General features: G+C 50.1%; 1 protein-coding gene across 5 annotated transcripts in view; it reads right to left on the reverse strand.

Annotated features, from left to right (window-relative positions):
• Positions 1–13,489, reverse strand: part of BRPF3 (bromodomain and PHD finger containing 3) — a 29,687-nt gene extending 16,198 nt beyond the window's left edge. For 4 of the 5 annotated variants that reach the window (XM_063356797.1, XM_063356795.1, XM_063356798.1 and 1 more), the window contains exons 1-6: positions 13,377–13,489; positions 6,400–7,802; positions 5,182–5,338; positions 3,593–3,724; positions 1,458–1,586; positions 767–1,079 (exon numbers count right to left, since the gene is read on the reverse strand). In XM_063356797.1, the coding sequence (XP_063212867.1) occupies positions 767–1,079; positions 1,458–1,586; positions 3,593–3,724; positions 5,182–5,338; positions 6,400–7,784 (2,116 nt within the window). In that variant the 5' untranslated portion in view covers positions 7,785–7,802; positions 13,377–13,489. Of the gene's footprint in view, positions 1–766; positions 1,080–1,457; positions 1,587–3,592; positions 3,725–5,181; positions 5,339–6,399; positions 7,803–13,186; positions 13,309–13,376 lie in introns of those variants that run through there. The other variant, XM_063356796.1, reaches the window with a different exon arrangement.
• Between the last annotated feature and the right edge of the window lie 4,316 nt (positions 13,490–17,805).

The following is a 17,805-nucleotide window of genomic DNA, read 5'->3' on the forward strand; positions in this document are numbered from 1 at the left end:
CCACAAACAGAATTGCCCAAAACATAAAATGTTCACCATATTCCTCTGGCTCTGCTGCAGGGCTGGCATCCGCGGGAGCAGGGCAGACAGCCGAGGGCTCTGCTACCGCACACCAATACAAATTTCATTTCACTGGCATCCAAGAGGGCTGCAACGTTTAGAAAACGGAGCGCAGTCTGGGAGCTCTGCGTGCTGGATGGCAGCAGTATTCTGTACTAAGTTTAGCCAAGTTATTCAACCAACGCTTTGGAGCTGCACCCCAAGACAGCTACGGGAATTCCTGTTGTGAATGGAAAGCCTCAGCTAGGAGGACTGCTTGGGATCCAGTACCTTAACCCCATATCACCCATTCCATGCTCCATCTAACACATTTGCTCTATAACTTGCCAATTTACAATGAAATGGACGAGCCTTCCTCAGAGCAAAAAATCCTAGATCCACCTTTGCACCGTTCTTTAAAATCCCAAGTTTGTTCTACAGCCATGGCACAAATCAAAGAGCACGGGCAGTCACGAGGCTCTTCTGGGGCAGACACGCACTACGAGAGCTGGAGCTAAGCTGCCCCGAGCTCGGAGTGCTCAGCTCACCTGAAATCCTGCTCTTGGAGGCTACGGAGGAGTTGGATAAATGCTTAGATAAACAGACGGATAGAAAAATTCTTGTATGCTGAACGATGGCTATGATTCTCATGCAAGCTGAGTGACATGCTCAGAACAAAGAACACGGTTATGATCTGCCTGAAAATAAAAGGTTACTAAATACTCACCATCCTCCCAAGAAAAGCGGTAAAAGTCCTTGGTTTTGGGTGACTCGGGCAGGTGAATCCCCACATCAGTGTCAAAGCCAATGTTTTCAGCCTGCCGCCGTGCATGACGCAATATCGCTCCTCCGAGGTCTCTGAGCCGGACAGCTGCTCGGTGGAAAATCGTGTCTTTAGCATTATACCTCATGCAGTTGGTAACTATAAGGTTAAAGTCTTCCTCAAACTCATCCAATGTTCGGTAGAGGTGGGACTCCAGCTTCCGCCTCATGGTGGAAAAATCCATTGGGTTGGAAATGAATTCCAGGTAATCTGGAACCTAAACATATAAAACCTGTACAATTACAAAAACCATTTACTAGCCAACTAGAGCGCATCCATCATAAGCACTCGTAACGCCCTTTCCACCGGCAAGGGGCAGTGCCAGCAGTTCATTTCTGTGTCAGCCAGTCAAGGCAGACACATCCTGGCTCTGCAAAACGTTACTTGTCTGAGACGTGCTGAAGCTTCCAGAAAACAATACCCTTTTTCGGCCTGGAAGGATACCCACATTGTGAGTCCTCTTTGAGATACTCTTTAGTCCACCAGCAGCTTGGGATAAGGTGGTTTGTGCTTCCAGGGTTACGACAGCACACGAGCTTCTGCCCAGCAATACCTCATCTACAACCCGTTAGACGCCTCTAGGAAAGAGACTTGCCTCGTTCAGGTTGACAGGCTCTGCGAAGATCTGGGCAGCATCCTTCTCCTGCAGCAGGTCCAGCGTCGTGCGCAGAAGTACATTGAAAGGGGTCAGCTGTAGCTCCATAGCAGCCTGCTGAACCTTCACCTGGGAAGGGGAAAACAGCGATGAGCACAGTTGTCGAGGACAGGCGATGTGAGTGGCGTCTCCCTCCGGCTTCCCCTGATTCATCACCCCAGCTCGACTCAGTGATGGAAACCTCAGGTCATCACACCACTGGTGTGGTAGAGTCACTGCTGAAGAATTTCTGGCAAACACCCTGTCCCCTCCACGCGCAGGAGGCACATTAGCAGACAGCACTTTGCAGAGTTTAACTGCGCAGTCCAACCCTTTTGTGTGGGGAACTCCTGTTTATCCGATCTCACAAAGCCAAAACAAGAGAAAACCCCATAAAATTAAAAGATAATACCACTAAAAATGAAAACAGGAAGAAGCTTTTCATGCCTGGTAAATTATCCTGTAGAACTCCCTGCCTCAAGATATCATTATGCCAATTAGCAACATTATACAAAAGTTAAAAGTATGTAGGCATTTACATGAACAACAAGATCCATAATTAGACTACAGAGCATAAACAAAGTTTAAGATGTAAGCGCTCACACTTTAAGGCAGAAGCCAAATAACAACAGTGGTTAGACGTTTGCAAATTCCTATAACACAGTTTCTTACATCCTTTATGAAGTCTCTAATACCGTCTGATTTCGAGCAAACAAGTTGTAGCACTGGTTTGATCTCTCACACTGAAACTCTATTCAAAGGAGACTGGAACAGGATAGAAGTATTTCTTTCTCCTTTAACATTTTAATGTCTTTGATCTTATAATCACTCATTATGTCATTAAATCAACCACTTCAGTAGCGAAGGAAAGCACGCCTGTTTACATAAAACAAACCGTATTTGATGTGCTCAGCAACAAGACAGCATCAATAAGAGAATGAAGGAAGATGGATATAAAGACCACGCTCTTCCCCCAAAACAGCAAAGAACCCAAACAAAGACTGAGGACTCTGGAGCATCCTTCAGCTAAATGCTGGGCTGGGACAGAGCTCCAACTGGACAGCCTTATCCTTTCATAAAGCACACCGTAGTTTCAACAAGCTTTTATGGATTTAGCCAACTGCACTACAGGTATACCAAGATATCAAAAGCAAACAGAAACAAAGCCCAAGAGTGATTTTTTTTTTTTTTTGATCCTCCTACCTAAAATATGTCCACACAGCAAGCAGGACTGAGCTACTGCTGTAAGTCAGGGACAACGTAGCAAATGAACCAGTGCTGGCATCAAAAAGACTCCAGAAAAACTACGGCCACAAAAAAAAAAAAAAAAGCTTGCAGAGGGGCTGTGAACACAGAGGATGCTGCTTTCCCTCTGCCCAGCAGCAGGGAGAGCACCCAGGCAATGCCCGAGGCCAGGCGTGGGCTCACCCTGCGCAGGGCGAGTCTTCCACAAAGCCGTCCTGGAAGACACTCGTGCCACAGAGCACAGCTGTGGCTGCACCCTCCAACCAGCTATGGCAAGGGAAGACCCGCAACAGGCAAGGCTGGCAAGCGTGGGAAGTAACCGGTGCAACTCTGGAGAACTGCACGCGGATCAAAGAGGAAATCAGTAAATGATCTCCATCTTAAAAGACTGCTTCTTCTCAAAAATGTACTTAAGAGGGCAAAACACAGGAATTTTTAACTTTAGAAACGACGAGCAGAACTGTGATTTAGACCTCTCTCTGGAATAAGTGTTACCAAACTCCTGAAATAAACACTAAAGGAGATCCGACTTCTACTCTGCAAAACACCTGGCCCATGCCCAGAACTAGAAGGGGGGCTGTAGGGCAGGAATCAAACCCACCGCCAGTTATGCAAATACATTTTCCCAGCGCTCTGCAGCCCAGCCCTGGTTCTGAGGGCAGAGGCTGAGCAGCACGAGCCCGTGACTGACACAGGGAGAGACGGCTGCTCTGCACATCCAGAAGTCAAACTCTATGAAAAGAGGAAAAGGATCAAGAAAAACTGTCGTGTTCCTCCTCTGCCTCCTGCAGCAGAGGGTGCTCCATGGGACCGAAGCGAAGGGCAGCAACTTGCCAGCCAAAACTACCCACCTGCTCCCGTTTGAGTTTTTCCCTCTTACGGATGAGCTCGATGAGCAGCCGTGCCCGCTCCAAGTCATGCCGCAGTTTTTGCCAGTACTTCAGCTCTTCCTTCACTGCACTGGTCTTCTCGTCCTGCTCCTTCTGCAGGACAGAACAGTGGGGTGAGATGAAAAACATGACTGGCTTCCTGCGCTCCCTCCTCCTTCTGGGCATCCCCTGTGAATTGCTCTCATAGTCTTCCTCCTCTCTACTTGCCTCTTGCTCAGACTATGTCTCCTTCCCACGGCATTTAGCTGTCTAACAAACACAGCATCAGCCTTTCTGGATTTTATCTTACCTGTGAAGTTAGGCCTAAATCCTACTGTAGCTACACTCTGTTAACACGCTTCATTCCATGATCATTTACACCCTCCCTGCTTTTACACCCATGTTCATTAGAGAGACTGGAAATCCTTTCTGTTGGCTGCTGTGCATCGAAGAGGCAGCCCAAAGCGTTTAGAGTATAAAGGCAAGGCGAGCGAAAGCATGGGAGAAAAGAGCTATTATTATCCTCTTCGTAACCAATAAGAAACAGAGCCACAGAAAGAGATTCGCCAAAACACAATGGAACAGCCAACGCTGGGAGATGAGCTCACACCTTCCAAGACACAGTTCAGTGGCTCCGCAACGCAATCATCCCTCCTCTCCTAAATCTGTAGCTTTTCAAATGGTTTGGAGGATATAGCTGAAGTGCATACACTTTCGCCTGATTGCCAAGAGAGGACAACTGCTTCATAAGATCTTGATGGTTTATATTTATAGGACATTTGTTTTTAAGAACTTATGGTAAATTGCCAACTTAATACACCAAGGAAATGCTGCACTTCCCCAAGCACCAGACTGATGAGTGGGAAATATTTTTATTAATCCCTCAGAGCAGTCTTCATACAAACCAAAAGCCTATAAATTCCTCCAGCTACGGTAAAAACATACGTGCACAATGTGCACGATGCCTACGGACAGGCTGCGTTAGAGAGTAGAGTCCGGCTGCTTCATTACTTCAACTGCTTCTTGTGCCAAACGCGGTGCTGTTCATCAGCATCGAGTGACTCTGGACGTCAGCTCAGAGGAGGAAGCACAGGAGTCCCGAGCTGATGATTATATCTAAACTTCCATATGAATGTGCATGGGAGGGTCGGAAATTGAAGCAGCAGGAAGAATGACCCAAACTGGAATTTGGCCAAGACTCTGGAGCTAACACCCATTTTCCCGAGGAGGGGATCTTTAATCACTCGTGAGGAACGTGGCTTTATGATTCATCTAAGAGATCAATCCACCAAGGGCCCATCACGCCCTGGCACAACCCTGGCTCTCCTGACTCAGGGGGAAAACTCTTACCTGCTGGCTCCTCAACACCGATTCTCGTGGCACAATGGATATCCCGCTGACAACTAAGCTTTCAGGCATGAGCATACCACGAGCAAACCAAAAGAGAGTGAAATCAGGTCACTCTCTGATCCTTTCACCCTCACTCCCCTTCCCAGCCATGCATCAAGCGCATCTCCCCCCGGGATGCAAGCTCTCCGTCCTTCCCTGCGGGTTCAGCTGGGGACCAGTACCTGCTCCGCGTTCCTCTGGGACTGGAGGTGCGAGTGCAGGCGCCGGATCAGGGGCACGCCGTTCCTCGCCTGCCGCTTCAGCAGCCAGTAGTTGTGGAGCCTCTGCATGAACTGGTTCTTCCTCTGGAGGGAGAGGCCGCTGCAGATTTTGTTCAGCCTGAAGGAAGCAAAGAGGTGTCATGGAACCAACTGCGACGCAATCATGACTCTGCGGACACTGGCAATAGCAGCAGGTTTCCCCACGAAGCTTTGCAGTGTTGTGTCAATGCACGCTCTGAGCTACGCGTGCAACTGGAACGAACTGGGATCTACCCACCACAAAGACATACGTGCCTACTTTACACGATACGTGCCTACTTTACACAATATATCCTTACTTTAGAAGCAGCTCAGCTGGAGGTTCTCACCAAGCACTTACCACAGCACAAAGTACGCAATCACCGATTCAGCGCCCAGCCTTAACTTCAAAACTACTTTCAGTGTCAAGAATTCTCCTGGGGGTCATTTAAGTCCGACGTTATTAAGCTGAAGTTTGGGAAACCAACGTGACAGGAGTCCACGAATAACACAGCACCTATTTTAACCTTTTCAAACCATTCGTTAGATTTTATGTGGTGCCTTATCATCAGTTTTTCAAAGCTTATCTGTTAAAATACCGGCAACATGTCACCACGCTTCCTCAGGCACCAAACAAAAACCCAGCACTACCTAGTTCTGCGTGACAGAGAGCCGGGAGAAAAAAAAAATACACAGCCAAATTCAAAGCTGTTTGCAACACTGACAAGTTTGATATGTTCTGTAATAAAACAAGGAATTAAAAAACTATGAAATGAGATTTAAAAAAAATAACAGCAGGATGACCCCTATCTGCCAGCCAACTTGTAATGCCTGAAGTATTTCAAACACACCTTTACAGCCATCTATGTAAATTCGGATGCTGGATGGGTGTTTGCTGTTAGGGACCACCCCGGATTCTGCGTTACATGACAGTTTGGGATGACTGCTTGGCAAAGCAGCAAAACCGGTGTGCCAGTGACACCCATGTGGAAGAACATGAGTCAGGGAGGATTCTGCAGAGCACACTTTGAACACGGTTATTGCTAGGTCTTGACCGGAGACAGCGCTTCCAAGTTCAACAACAAGAGGGACTGAGTCCTCAAAACAGACTCTGTCCAGTTCCAGCTGTCCAGCTCCTTCCCATCTGCCTACAACACTCACCTGTAAGAGGGAATTTGTGCGACTGTCACCATGGGCACAGACGAACGCCCGTTGGTCACGTCACCAGGCTCTTTTTTGATCTTCTGCTTCAATTTCACTTGGTTCTTTTTCAGAGACCCTTTGGGAGGGCCAGAATTGGCTTCCTCCTCTCCCTCCTCCTTCACAGTGTCCTCCCGCCCCTCACCACTAGCAGCTGGAGCCCCTTTTTTCACCATCCCAGGTGGGGAATGACTCTCACAATAGGCAGTCTTGCGCACGGTGAACGTTGTGCCGTTGATGCTGGTCTCCCGCATGGGTTCTATCTTCATGAAGAGACCAGCCCGCTGGGCACAGGTGACGTGGAAGGCAGTGTAACAGTTCACCTTGTGGCATTGGATAGCAGCTCCCATGCCCTTCTGCTTGCAGATATAGCATGTGAGCTTCCACCGAGCCGGGGGGATGTCATTTATCCCTTCAATGGGCTCCAGGAACACAGTGTTTGCAAAGCAGACCTCTGGGATCCAGATGGCACAAACCACGTGAGCCCAGCGGCCATCGCTGGTCTGCTTGAAGGCTCCACCTTTGTTTGGGCAAAGGACACAATCCACAGGGCGAGAAGGGGACTGTAAGCAGCAGCGGCAAAGCCACTGCCCCTCGGGGATATAGGGCACGCCGTAACACTCCTGGTGCACGGCCAGATTGCAGATATCACAGAACAGGATGACGTTGCTGTTGTGACACTCATCGTCCATGCAGACGCAGCAGAAGGCATCCTCATCAATGAGGGACTGCTGAGCCCCATTATTCCGGCTCTCAAGGTACGACTCCTTTTCCAACCGGTCCACCAGCAGCTCAAAAGTGTCAGCAGAAACTGTCCCGTAACCATCGTCCCTTCTCTTCTCGTTGACCATTTCCAGCCACGCCAGGTCCTCCTCATCCATGTCATACTCCACCTCTACATCCAGGTCCTCAGGAGGCTTTTCAATGTACCGGTAGTAGGCGGCAGGGAGAGGAGGGGCATCTGGCTGGCTGAAGAAGTCCACCACACGGAAGTTGGGCTGGGGCAAGTGTAAAGACGTCCCTGGCGCGTGTTTGGAGCAGGGCTCTTTCTTCTTGCCTTTGGAAGGTGTTTTCTTAGATTTGGAAGGGAAAAGGGGCTGCTCGCTGTTTTCCTTGTTGCTGTTGCACTCTGTGATATCCTGGGCCATCAGCTCATCTTCTGTGATGATTTTTAAGGGATCATAGATGCTGATGCGATGAAGGCGCCCATCGATGTCTACTTCCACGATCCGCTGGGCCTGAGCATATGTCAGGGTCTCGCGAGTCGGTGAGCACTTGAGGCTGTAGGGCGAGGGAGAACGTCTCCCCTCCAAGTTCTGCCGGGACCTCCTCCGAGGCTTCCTCATCGCTGCGGTCCAGAGACCCTGTAACAAAACAGGACAGAGGACAGTGTAAGCCAAGGAGACAAGCAAGGAGCAGTACAAATTCAAAAACTCACTCAGCGTTGCAATAGACCAACATTTCTACTAGAGACTCCAGCAACTTCAGGCTTGCTGAGGCCTCTTCACCTTCTTACACACAATAAGGTACTGGATATACCAACCATTTCTTGCAATGTGTATCACAGCAATGCACAGCACCCTCCAACCTTCTCTATTTACATGCCAGGAGACGTATATACCCCCATACCACTGGATGAGAAGAGACAAAATATATTTTAAGCGTAGCATCCAAAGAGTCTGCTGGGCTTTCAGCTCAGGAAACCATTCAGATCCCCCAAAATTCAAACAAACACTTATCACATCTGCTCACACCGTTCACATACTAAGTTCACATAAGCCAAGGAGTTCTTCTCTGTTCTTTTGCCTGCAGCTTTTCTTTGATATCCCCAATAGCACACAGAATGTGCTGGATGTTTTCCAGACAGAAAACACTGTTCCTGCCCTGTGAAAGCAATTGCAATGGTTTTTTTTTGTCACTGAGCTCCGTATGAGAAAACCAGCAGTGCTCCCTCATTGCAGGTGCAAAAAGTCCCATAATGAAAAATCACCCTCCAGTTCTGCCTTTCCTTCTCTTGCAGATGTAGCTGTTCCTTGCCCCACTCTCCGGTGTGCATTGAATGGACTGTGTCCTTCCCAAATGCCCAAACAGAACCAGAGGATGAACTGAGCAATGCAGCGGGTGGTAGACGTGCACCCCTTCCGCTCCTCGGTGGGATCCAGGAGGAAGAGGAGGGGAATGAAGATGAGAACAAGCAGCATGGAGCCAGAAGGACTTACTGGTTTTGGCTCAGCGTTAGCCCCTCCAGAGCCACAATCCGTGTTCGGGCACCTAAGCTGGTTCTGCACAGAGGGTCCACAGGGGTAGGAGCAGGAAAGCAGCAAGATGGCTTCTGGACTGCACCAGGAACACACCAGTGGAGTTTGGTCAGAGCCTTAACTAAAAGCCGAAGCCAGCTCTGCCCTCACAAACTGCTAATCAGCAACCCAGATAATTATTTGAGAGTCAGCTCCTGACATTAAGGAGGTGCCCATCAAGGGGGAGCGGAGCAGAAGCCTGGAGCCGGCGAGATGAACTGGGGGAGGATGGAGACGCGGCGGCAGGAGCCTGGCGATCCGAGGGCAAAGGAGGGAGGCAGCGAAGAGTAAGCCAAGTGAGTAATGCAAGCGAGAAAGGCAGCGTCAGGGATGGGAACGTGAGTTATGGGAAGAAAGGGGCTGAGGCTGAAACAAACCGGAGAGAGACAAAGAAAAGCAAATGTAAAAATCTCCCTGAGAAGATAAGTCGGCCCAGAGCTTATCTGCTGCTACGCAGAGGCCTGAACCAGCACCTCACCCTTATTTAGAGCAATCCACAGTTTCAGACCCTTTCTGTGGGACCCGCAGACAAGAAAACACACTACAAACCTACAATTTGTACTCAGCCGTTGCATTATTTCTGCTCTGTGAAGAACATAGCGCCGCAAACCTTCAATCATGAGAGTCAGAGCAAGCAGCACCTCGCAGGACCTAGCAAGAAGTCCCGAGTTTGTGCCAAAAAGAATGTTTTTCCTCAAAGTACTGGCTCTGTGAACCACCAGACGAAGCCATCATACAACGCGTGTCCTGAGAAACAAACAGGCTTTGGGAAAAGTTTGCTTCTCCTTTGCATCCACGGAAATAAGCTGCGGGTGCCGGTTTCAGTATGCAGACCCACAACAATGGAGCCTGTAGGCACAATTTAATTTCAGGCGACAATTTCCACCTGCAAATACAGGTACCACCAATTTCAGGACCTTTGCCTTAAAACCGTAATCAGCCACTTGATCAGCCACTGTAGGCACTTGTCCCAGCCGAGCTCCAGCGGCTTCTATCAGTAGGAAAAAAGAATTTTAAAATAAGGGTATAAAGGCAACTCGATCATCAAATGAATACACTAGAAAATCCTGCCGACAAACTTGCCTCAAACTCTTGCAATTCAGGCGGGCTATGAGCAAAGAAGGTATCGGAGGCAAAAAGATATATGAGCAAAAACGTATTGGAGGATAAAGTAATTAGCAGGAGCTGACTACATTCGCATTTAATACTGTGTCCAGGAAAAACAAGGCATTAGCTGATTGCTGAGGGATGAGCAAACTTCAGCAAAGTGAGCACCTCCAGGAAGGGTTATTTTACCTGTTGATGGGAGAAACAAGGGTACGGAGCTCCCTTTGCTTTAGTGAAACAATCAGGATATTGTCTAGAGAAATTACCCTAAGTGGGTTTTCCACCACAGCAACCGACTGCCATAAACCAGCTCATTTGTAAAACACACAATTACTTAGCATTACGCAGAAGCATCTAAAATGGCACGGAAATTGCTGGCAGCAAGAGCCGAGTGCCTGGGATAAGACATGCACCTGGATATTAGGAGAGACACAGCTACCCACTTCCAAAATACCTTGAAAGCAGCAATGAAATGAACTCAGACACGCTGAGCCGAACACCGCGACCCCATCTGCAACACAGAAACTTCTAAGCAGCAATCTAGGAATGTTTTGATCTTCTTGGCACGCTTGAAAACACCTCCCGGCCATGGATAAAAAAAAAATCCCTCTGCAAACAGCACCCATGCACACTGAAATGCAGAACAGACTTGGCTTCAGTGGGGTTAAATGCTATTTCAGCCTGTGCTGTCTCTGTCCCACTAGGGACAAAGGTTGCTGATGTGAAAGCAGAAAGTTCAGTCGTCCTCTCGCCGTCGCCACAGTGTGCTCAAGGCTTTCCAAAAACCTCCCATCATTTCCGCTGGGTACTGTGCCAGGAGCAGGGGGTGAGGTTCCTAGAGAGCAGAGCTGAGCAAATGACACGGCTACAACGCACAAAAGCGCCAGGGATGAACTTAATTCTACTCCAGGAGTTCGCTCAGGAATGGTTCAATTCTCCCCAGCAGCGGTTTTCACACCTGCGGGCCAGAGATGGCTGGGGGCTGCAAAAAGTGGCTAAGAAGAACAAGCCCACCACCAGGAGACTTAAATTTACTATAAGGGGTTGAAAGCTCCTCCTAAAAAAACTGGAGAGATCCTCATATTGGACAATATCGCAATACAGCCACACACAACCTTAAAAAATCAAGCACAAGTGGACCCTCTAAAGGAAGGGCTAAACGTAGCCATGATGTACCCCACGCAATACTGCGTTGGCCGTTTCCGAGGGGCAGAGGCATCCTCTTGCACCACAGAAGACCTCAGTCTCCTTCCCACCGCAGTCCTTCCTTCCAGCCTTCCCTCACTGACAACTAAGGATATTCTTCCCTGTCCCAGGTTTCTTTGTCAACCTGCTGAGGACACGAGGCTGGAGCTCCAGGCAGTGATGCTGGGGGAGATTCCTGGCCCTTTCCACCATGTCTTGGGGAGCCAAGCGAAAAGCCAGGTCCCTCGACACTGAAGACCTTCAGCAAGGAGACGGCCACCAGGAGCTTGGCGAGCAGCAGCAGATGAGAACAAGGTGGCTCTCACTCCACTCTGATGCACTGTAATTACCGGCAGTGGCTGCACTGCATACAGCCCTAAACAGTTTGGGGTTCAATGTCACCGAAAACTGCCTCTCCCCAGGGCACCAAGTCAAACACCAGGTCTGGGGACATTCCTGCTCGTCGCCGGCCCACGCTGGCGGCCGTGCAGCTGTTTGTCGCTGTTTGCTGGGATTTAAAACCCCCTCCTGCACAGCGGGGAACAGACACCTAGGGAGCTGTTTAACAAACGTGTCCCTAAAATAAAAGCAACAGACGCCAGAGGAAAAGAAACAGCCTGGAACAGCCTTGGCCCCCATTCCACCCTTCTCTCGCCAACCAAAAACACCGTGTGGAGCTCCTGCCGCCCTCGCTGATGTCCCTCCGTGTTCTCACCACAGGCCCATATTGCCCCCACGCACCTGCCAAGGGTTTACGCTCCTCACCCCTACGCTGGTGCTTGCAATGAAGTGTGTCAGTGCTCAGCAGACATCATGGGGAGCTGCTGAGCCAGCACCTAAACCCGGCACATGCAGAGATCTTTATCAACTCCCTGATATTTCTGTAACCGAGACAAGCTGACAGAGACATGCCAGGCTGCAGGAGGGGAGCTCCCTCCAGAGCAGGGAGGCTGCAAGACATAACGTTGGGCTGCGGGTGAAGTTACAGTAAAGTCTGTGCTCAGCAATAGTTAGTGCATGCCATGAGCTGTGCCTGGCCTCAGCAGCGTTCTGAGGGAACCGTGACACGCCATGAGCTGTGCCTGGCCTCAGCAGCGCTCTGAGGGAACCGTGACAAGCCATGAGCCGGGCCCGGCCTCAGCAGCGCTCTGAGGGAACCGTGACAAGCCATGAGCCGGGCCTGGCCTCAGCAGCGCTCTGAGGGAATCGTGACACGCCATGAGCTGTGCCTGGCCTCAGCAGCGCTCTGAGGGAACCGTGACAAGCCATGAGCCGGGCCCGGCCTCAGCAGCGCTCTGAGGGAACCGTGACAAGCCATGAGCCGTGCCTGGCCTCAGCAGCGCTCTGAGGGAACCGTGACACGCCATGAGCTGTGCCTTGCCTCAGCAGCGCTCCAAGGGAACCGTGACACGCCATGAGCTGCGTTCAGGTGCCGGCCGGGACCTCCTCTCAGGAGCTTCCCTGTGCAGCGAGGGCCACGGGGTCCCTGGAGGGAGCACCAGCAGCAGCCAGCGATCTGGGTCAGGACACAACAGGGACCCGGACAAACATCAAGCCGCCCCCGCCGGAGAAGGCGGCCCGGCGGGTGCTGTAACGGACCCCGGTCGCCAGCATCGGGCCCTGCCCGGCGGGCCCACCGTCCCCCGGGGAACGAGAAAAGTACCCATGGAGAGAGGGACCATGGCGGGGGAGAGGGAGAGAGAGCGCACGCAGCGCCAGGCCGCTATTGGCTGCCGCCGCCGTCCATCCCAGCTCCACCACCAATAGGAACGCAAGGCACTGCGGGCCTAGAGGAGGGTGCGCTCGGCCCCACCTGGGCCAATAGCGTGGGAGAAGGTGGGCGGGGCCCCTACGGGCGCCGCGAAGAGGGGAGGCCAAGATGGCGACAAGGGGGGGGTCCGGCTGCCACGGAGTTGCCCGTTCCCCTTCCCCAGGTGCCTGCCGCCGCCTGCCCCTCCTCGGCGAGGGGCCGCGGGTCACTCCCGCCGCGCAGGGACGCGGTGGGTGGGGGCGGTGGACCCGCAAGCTGCGGCGCACCGGCCTCCCCCGGCTCCTTCCCGCCCGCCCGGTCACCTTCCCGCGACCCCGGCGCGGGGGTGTGTGAGGGAGGAGAGACCCCCTGAGGGAAGGGTGTCGCGGCCTCCCGCGCAGCGCTTTACCTGGCCGCCTCAGCGCGCCGCCGCCGCGGCGGTCTCCACCGTTGCCGCCGCCTCCTTTTTTGGGGGATTTTTTTTTTTTTTTAGATTTTTTTCCTTTTTTTTTTTTTTTTTTTAAATCCTCTCTTTCCGCCTCCCTCCTCCCCCCCTAACCCCCCCCACCTCCCCCCCCCTTTGGGGCGGACGGTCTCACCCAGCCGGCGGCGGGAGGGGAGGGCACAAGATGTCGGCTCCGTCCTCTCCAGCTACCACCACCACCGCCGCCGCCTCCTCAGCGCCGCCTCCTCATGCCGCCGCTCCCGCCGCCGCTCCCGCCGCCGCCGCTGCTCCGGCCCCGGTGCCGCTTCGCCCCCCGCCACCCTCACCTTCCACCCCCCCACCCCCCCCCTTCCCCGGGGCCCCGCTCGCTCCAGCGCCCCCGGTGCTGTGTGGAGGTGGGGGGGGCGGGGGGGGGGGGGAGCAGGGGACACACGCACAAGATGGTGGCGGTGGCGGCGGCGAGCGTAGCCCGGCCGAGCGGCGAGGAAAGGCGGCAGCCAGCGGGCAGGCGGGGGAGGGGGCTGCCGCGCTTCGCTCCCCCCCCGCGGGCAGGGACCGCCCGCCCCTCCTCGGTCCCTTCCCACCCCCGGGCCGCGCCGAGCCGGGAGAGTCCCCCCCCGGGGGGGTGTGGGGTGACGGGAGGGAGCGGAGTGGCCTTCATGGCGGGGGGACCCCTGCGCCGTTCACCGGCCTGTCCCCTGCTTCTGGCACCCGGAGGTGGGCTGTCACCCCCCTTCCTCGGGCTTGGGTACAGCCGTGGGGGTCCCTTCCTAGGAGCCCCCAGCCATGGGCTCAGGTACAGCCATGGGGGGACCCTTTCTAGGAGCCCCCAGGCTACCAGGGTTGGGCAACTTGGATTTTTTTTTGGGTGCCTTCAGCCTACACTCGCTTTTTTTGCAGGGGTCCCACAAAATGCGTGGGAGCATCACCAGGTGCTGGAGTGACACCCACACCCCCCCGAGAGGCTGTAACCTTGTCTCTGCCACCCTCAGCCCAAACCAGCAACATCAAAAAAACGGTGGGATTTATAAGAGCCCGTATTTATTTTCTAGTCTGATGCTTCGGGTCCAGATGGCCTCCCGAGGTGCGGAGGTGTGGCGAGGTGGAAGGACAGCGAGAGAGGGACGGAGAGGAATGAGCAAGGAAGAAGTTATGTTTGCAACCGAGATAAGTGGTGAGATAAGAACTGCAGAGGCTCCTACACTTATTTTTTATAGAGTGCTCCACATACTTGGGCACATGTACGCTCCACCTCCCACTCACGATCGCGCAGAGTATTGCATAATATTGCCATCTGAATTTATAGAATTAACCGAATTGTTTTCAAAGGAAAAAAAAAAAAAAGATTGCTATTTTCCCTCATTTGCAGTCCAACTATAGATCTTTTGTCTTTTAACATATGTTAACCGCGGAATCTGAGAGCAGCCGGTCTGTGACAAGTACGTTTTGCAAAGTACTCGGGTTGAAGCCTTAAAAGCATGGGAAAACATGTTATTTAATGCTGAACAGTTTTACACATCAACTTCTAAGTACACCTTTCTGTGTATACCTCTTAAAGCATCTGCTGTTAACACATCAGAACTCAAAAATAAATAATAATAGATTCTGTTCTTGTCCTGCGTGAAAAATAACATATCAGAGATTTCAAAATAAAGTCCCAGTGCTCTCACTGATTTCCACACGATCTCACCAAACCCAAAAGAACAGCTACACAGCAGCACCACGCTCCTATCCGTGAAGGATTAAAAAAATAATAATAAAAATCTATAGGTGTTTGTGCTTCTGAGTTGAGCGTTGTTAGTTAAACAGTAAATAAAGTCATTTCAATAATCAATGAGTAACTTCACTGTCCCATTTTCCTTCCTTATGTGAGATCTTCACTTTGATTTTAACGGCGGGTTTTATTGGGGTTTTTTCCTTGCATTTTTAGTTTGGGCTTTTTTTTTAATGCGACAAAGTTTTGCAATCTCTTTCATTTTGACCTCAGTTTTGACGCTCTATAATCCTAGAGTCGCACTGGAATTGGCTTATTATAATTACGTTAGGTTCCAGTCTTGCAAAGATTTGCATAAATGCTTAATATTAAGCATGTGAATAGCCCTGTTAAATTCAGTTGGGCGGCTCGTGCACAAAGCAGTGTACAAACATCTCCGAAGAGCGGGGGCCGGTGTGTTGGAACATCAAAACAAGTTACCCATCGTTTAATTTTATAATGGAGCTGTGGAACTAATGTGTTATTTGAAAAGAAAAACAAACACCAACATTCTGAACTTATCTCAGATCCCAGAGGCACGACTTAATTCGATTTCTTCGCTCTCCTGCCTTTTAAAAGGGTGCGAGTTCAAACCCAGCGATGTCGCTTCACATGAAAGCAGCAGCCGAGGCAGTTCAAACAGAGCTGGGCACCTTCAATCACGTTATAATTGTTTTTCATCTTCCTTCAAGTCTGTAAAACATACTTTAAAAGGGGGAGAAAACTATCGTTTGGAGTGGAGAACTGACCTTTTTTGTCTGTTGATTCATGAAGCCTCAGAACCGAGTGATGGTTGTATCGGTGCTTCAGCCGTGTGTCCTGTGGCCATTTTCTGTAGAATCGTTGAAATTAATATAATTGCTAAGAAGGACTTGTGTGCATTAAAGGTTAAAAAGCCTGGTATTTCACAGCGATTAGCCGCCGCTGCAGTTTATTTCGGCTGGATTTGCAAGCGCTCGGCTGCACTTCCTAAACCCCTGGTTTCGTGCGGGGTATCTATAACCCGGTTCAGTCCCACCGACTCCGGAGAGGTGAGACAAACACTCAGCGCCATCACCTTGGCGATGTTCTTTTTTTAATCTTCACATGCCAATCGGAGTTTTAAAACCCTTTTTCAGGTGAAGCGTTCTGCAGACAGACACGAAATCACAGCTGGTGGTGGAAGAGTTTTTGTTTTTCCAACCAAACTTGGCTAAAAGGAGTTAACTCGCTCTCGTTTAACAAGAAAATCAATGAGGGTTGAAGATATACGCTAACCTTTCAGTATTATTTAAGAGAGCGCAATCCAACAAAAAAGGCGTTCTCAATCAGCCAAAGTGCTGACTGAATCGGTTGTGAAGCAGCGCATTTAACGTTGCATTAAAAGCTGTATAAACCCGTGTGCTCAGGAAACGTCCCTGGAGAGAGAAATCGGGCAAAACATCCCATACACCACATTTGCTCGGAAACCAGTATTTTCACAGCGCAGTGACGCTGATGGCCTTGAACGTAACTGCAATTAGTGCAGTCAGCGTTCACCCGTTTGGGGGAAAAATGAATTAGTACTGGCTATTTTGGTCTTCATTCAATCTTTCTCTTTCATGTCTTGTTTCTTTTAGTTGGGAAAAGAGAAAGAGCCGTAATCGCGTTACCAGCCAACACCCCGCTGACCCACGATACGGAAAACTGCAGAGGATTAGGAACGTTTCCCCTGGTTGCTTAAGCAAGTCGGACATGGAAATACAAAAAGGTATTACCATCTTTTGTACAATATCTGCCTAGAGTTCTCAGGTGTGTTCAGAATTTTCTATATTTCTCACTAGAGTTCTCACTAGAGTTCTCAGACGTGTTCATAATTTTCTATATTTTCTTTCTCACCACATGCTTAAAACCTGCTAATTGTTTAGTCTGCTACCTAGAAGGTAAAAAGGTTAAATATGAAAACAGATTCTCTCTTTTTTTTTTTTTTCTATAGGATAAAATAAGCCTTTGCTTTTCTAAGAGGCTGTAGATATTTTCAGAGCTCTGCACTGAAAGGTTTCTAGGTGGTGTCCAAAACGTGTCTTTGTTAAAAAATCCTGATAATTTTGTTGTGTCTCCTAAGAAAGACAAATACATAATAATCATCACCATAAAAAAATCATTGCTTCCTCTGCTTTTTCTTTCCCACTTACATCTGGAAGTACCTAAATAAATATGTCCCATAAAGTTGCAACTTCGCAGACCTAATTAGCTGTCAAAACTTACACAGAAAGGTTGTTTACGAGGAAGGCTTCACTTTCCAAATAAACAAAAAAATGCTTCGGTAATAAACTCAGAAATAAATGCAGGAATAACAAGCAAGTAGTGTTTCAATATAAACATCCGTATGTTATGTGAGAGAGGCACAAAGCAATTGTATCCACATAAATTTTTATCAGACATCCTGAATATAAACAGCAGGCATATTTCTGACTGGTCCAATTTATGGAATTTTGGATGGTCACTTAATGGCTGAGTGATTTTTATCACTCGATTTTGTATTTTTCGGTATGTAAACTATGCAAGGGGGGAAAAAAAACCCAAACCCTAAGGAAAGGAATGTACATCAGTTCTGTGTCAGCGTGGGTCACCTTCCAGGCGCACCTGCACCTGGGCTAAGATCGTTGCCGCTTGGACTAATAGCGTCCGTCAGGGTCACTCACCCCCTGTTGCTGATTTTCAAGTATTTTAAGCCTTGGCCTGAGTCACCGGCTCTTGTCGAGTAGGTGTTTTTCAAACTCCTTTCCTGAAATGTGAATATGATTTGTTGTTTTTTCCGTCAAGTAGCTGATTCCTCTTCATTGAAACGTGTCCTCAGATGCCGTACGAA

This window comes from Chroicocephalus ridibundus, chromosome 20, assembly GCF_963924245.1.
Source record: "Chroicocephalus ridibundus chromosome 20, bChrRid1.1, whole genome shotgun sequence".
Taxonomy (NCBI): domain Eukaryota; kingdom Metazoa; phylum Chordata; class Aves; order Charadriiformes; family Laridae; genus Chroicocephalus; species Chroicocephalus ridibundus.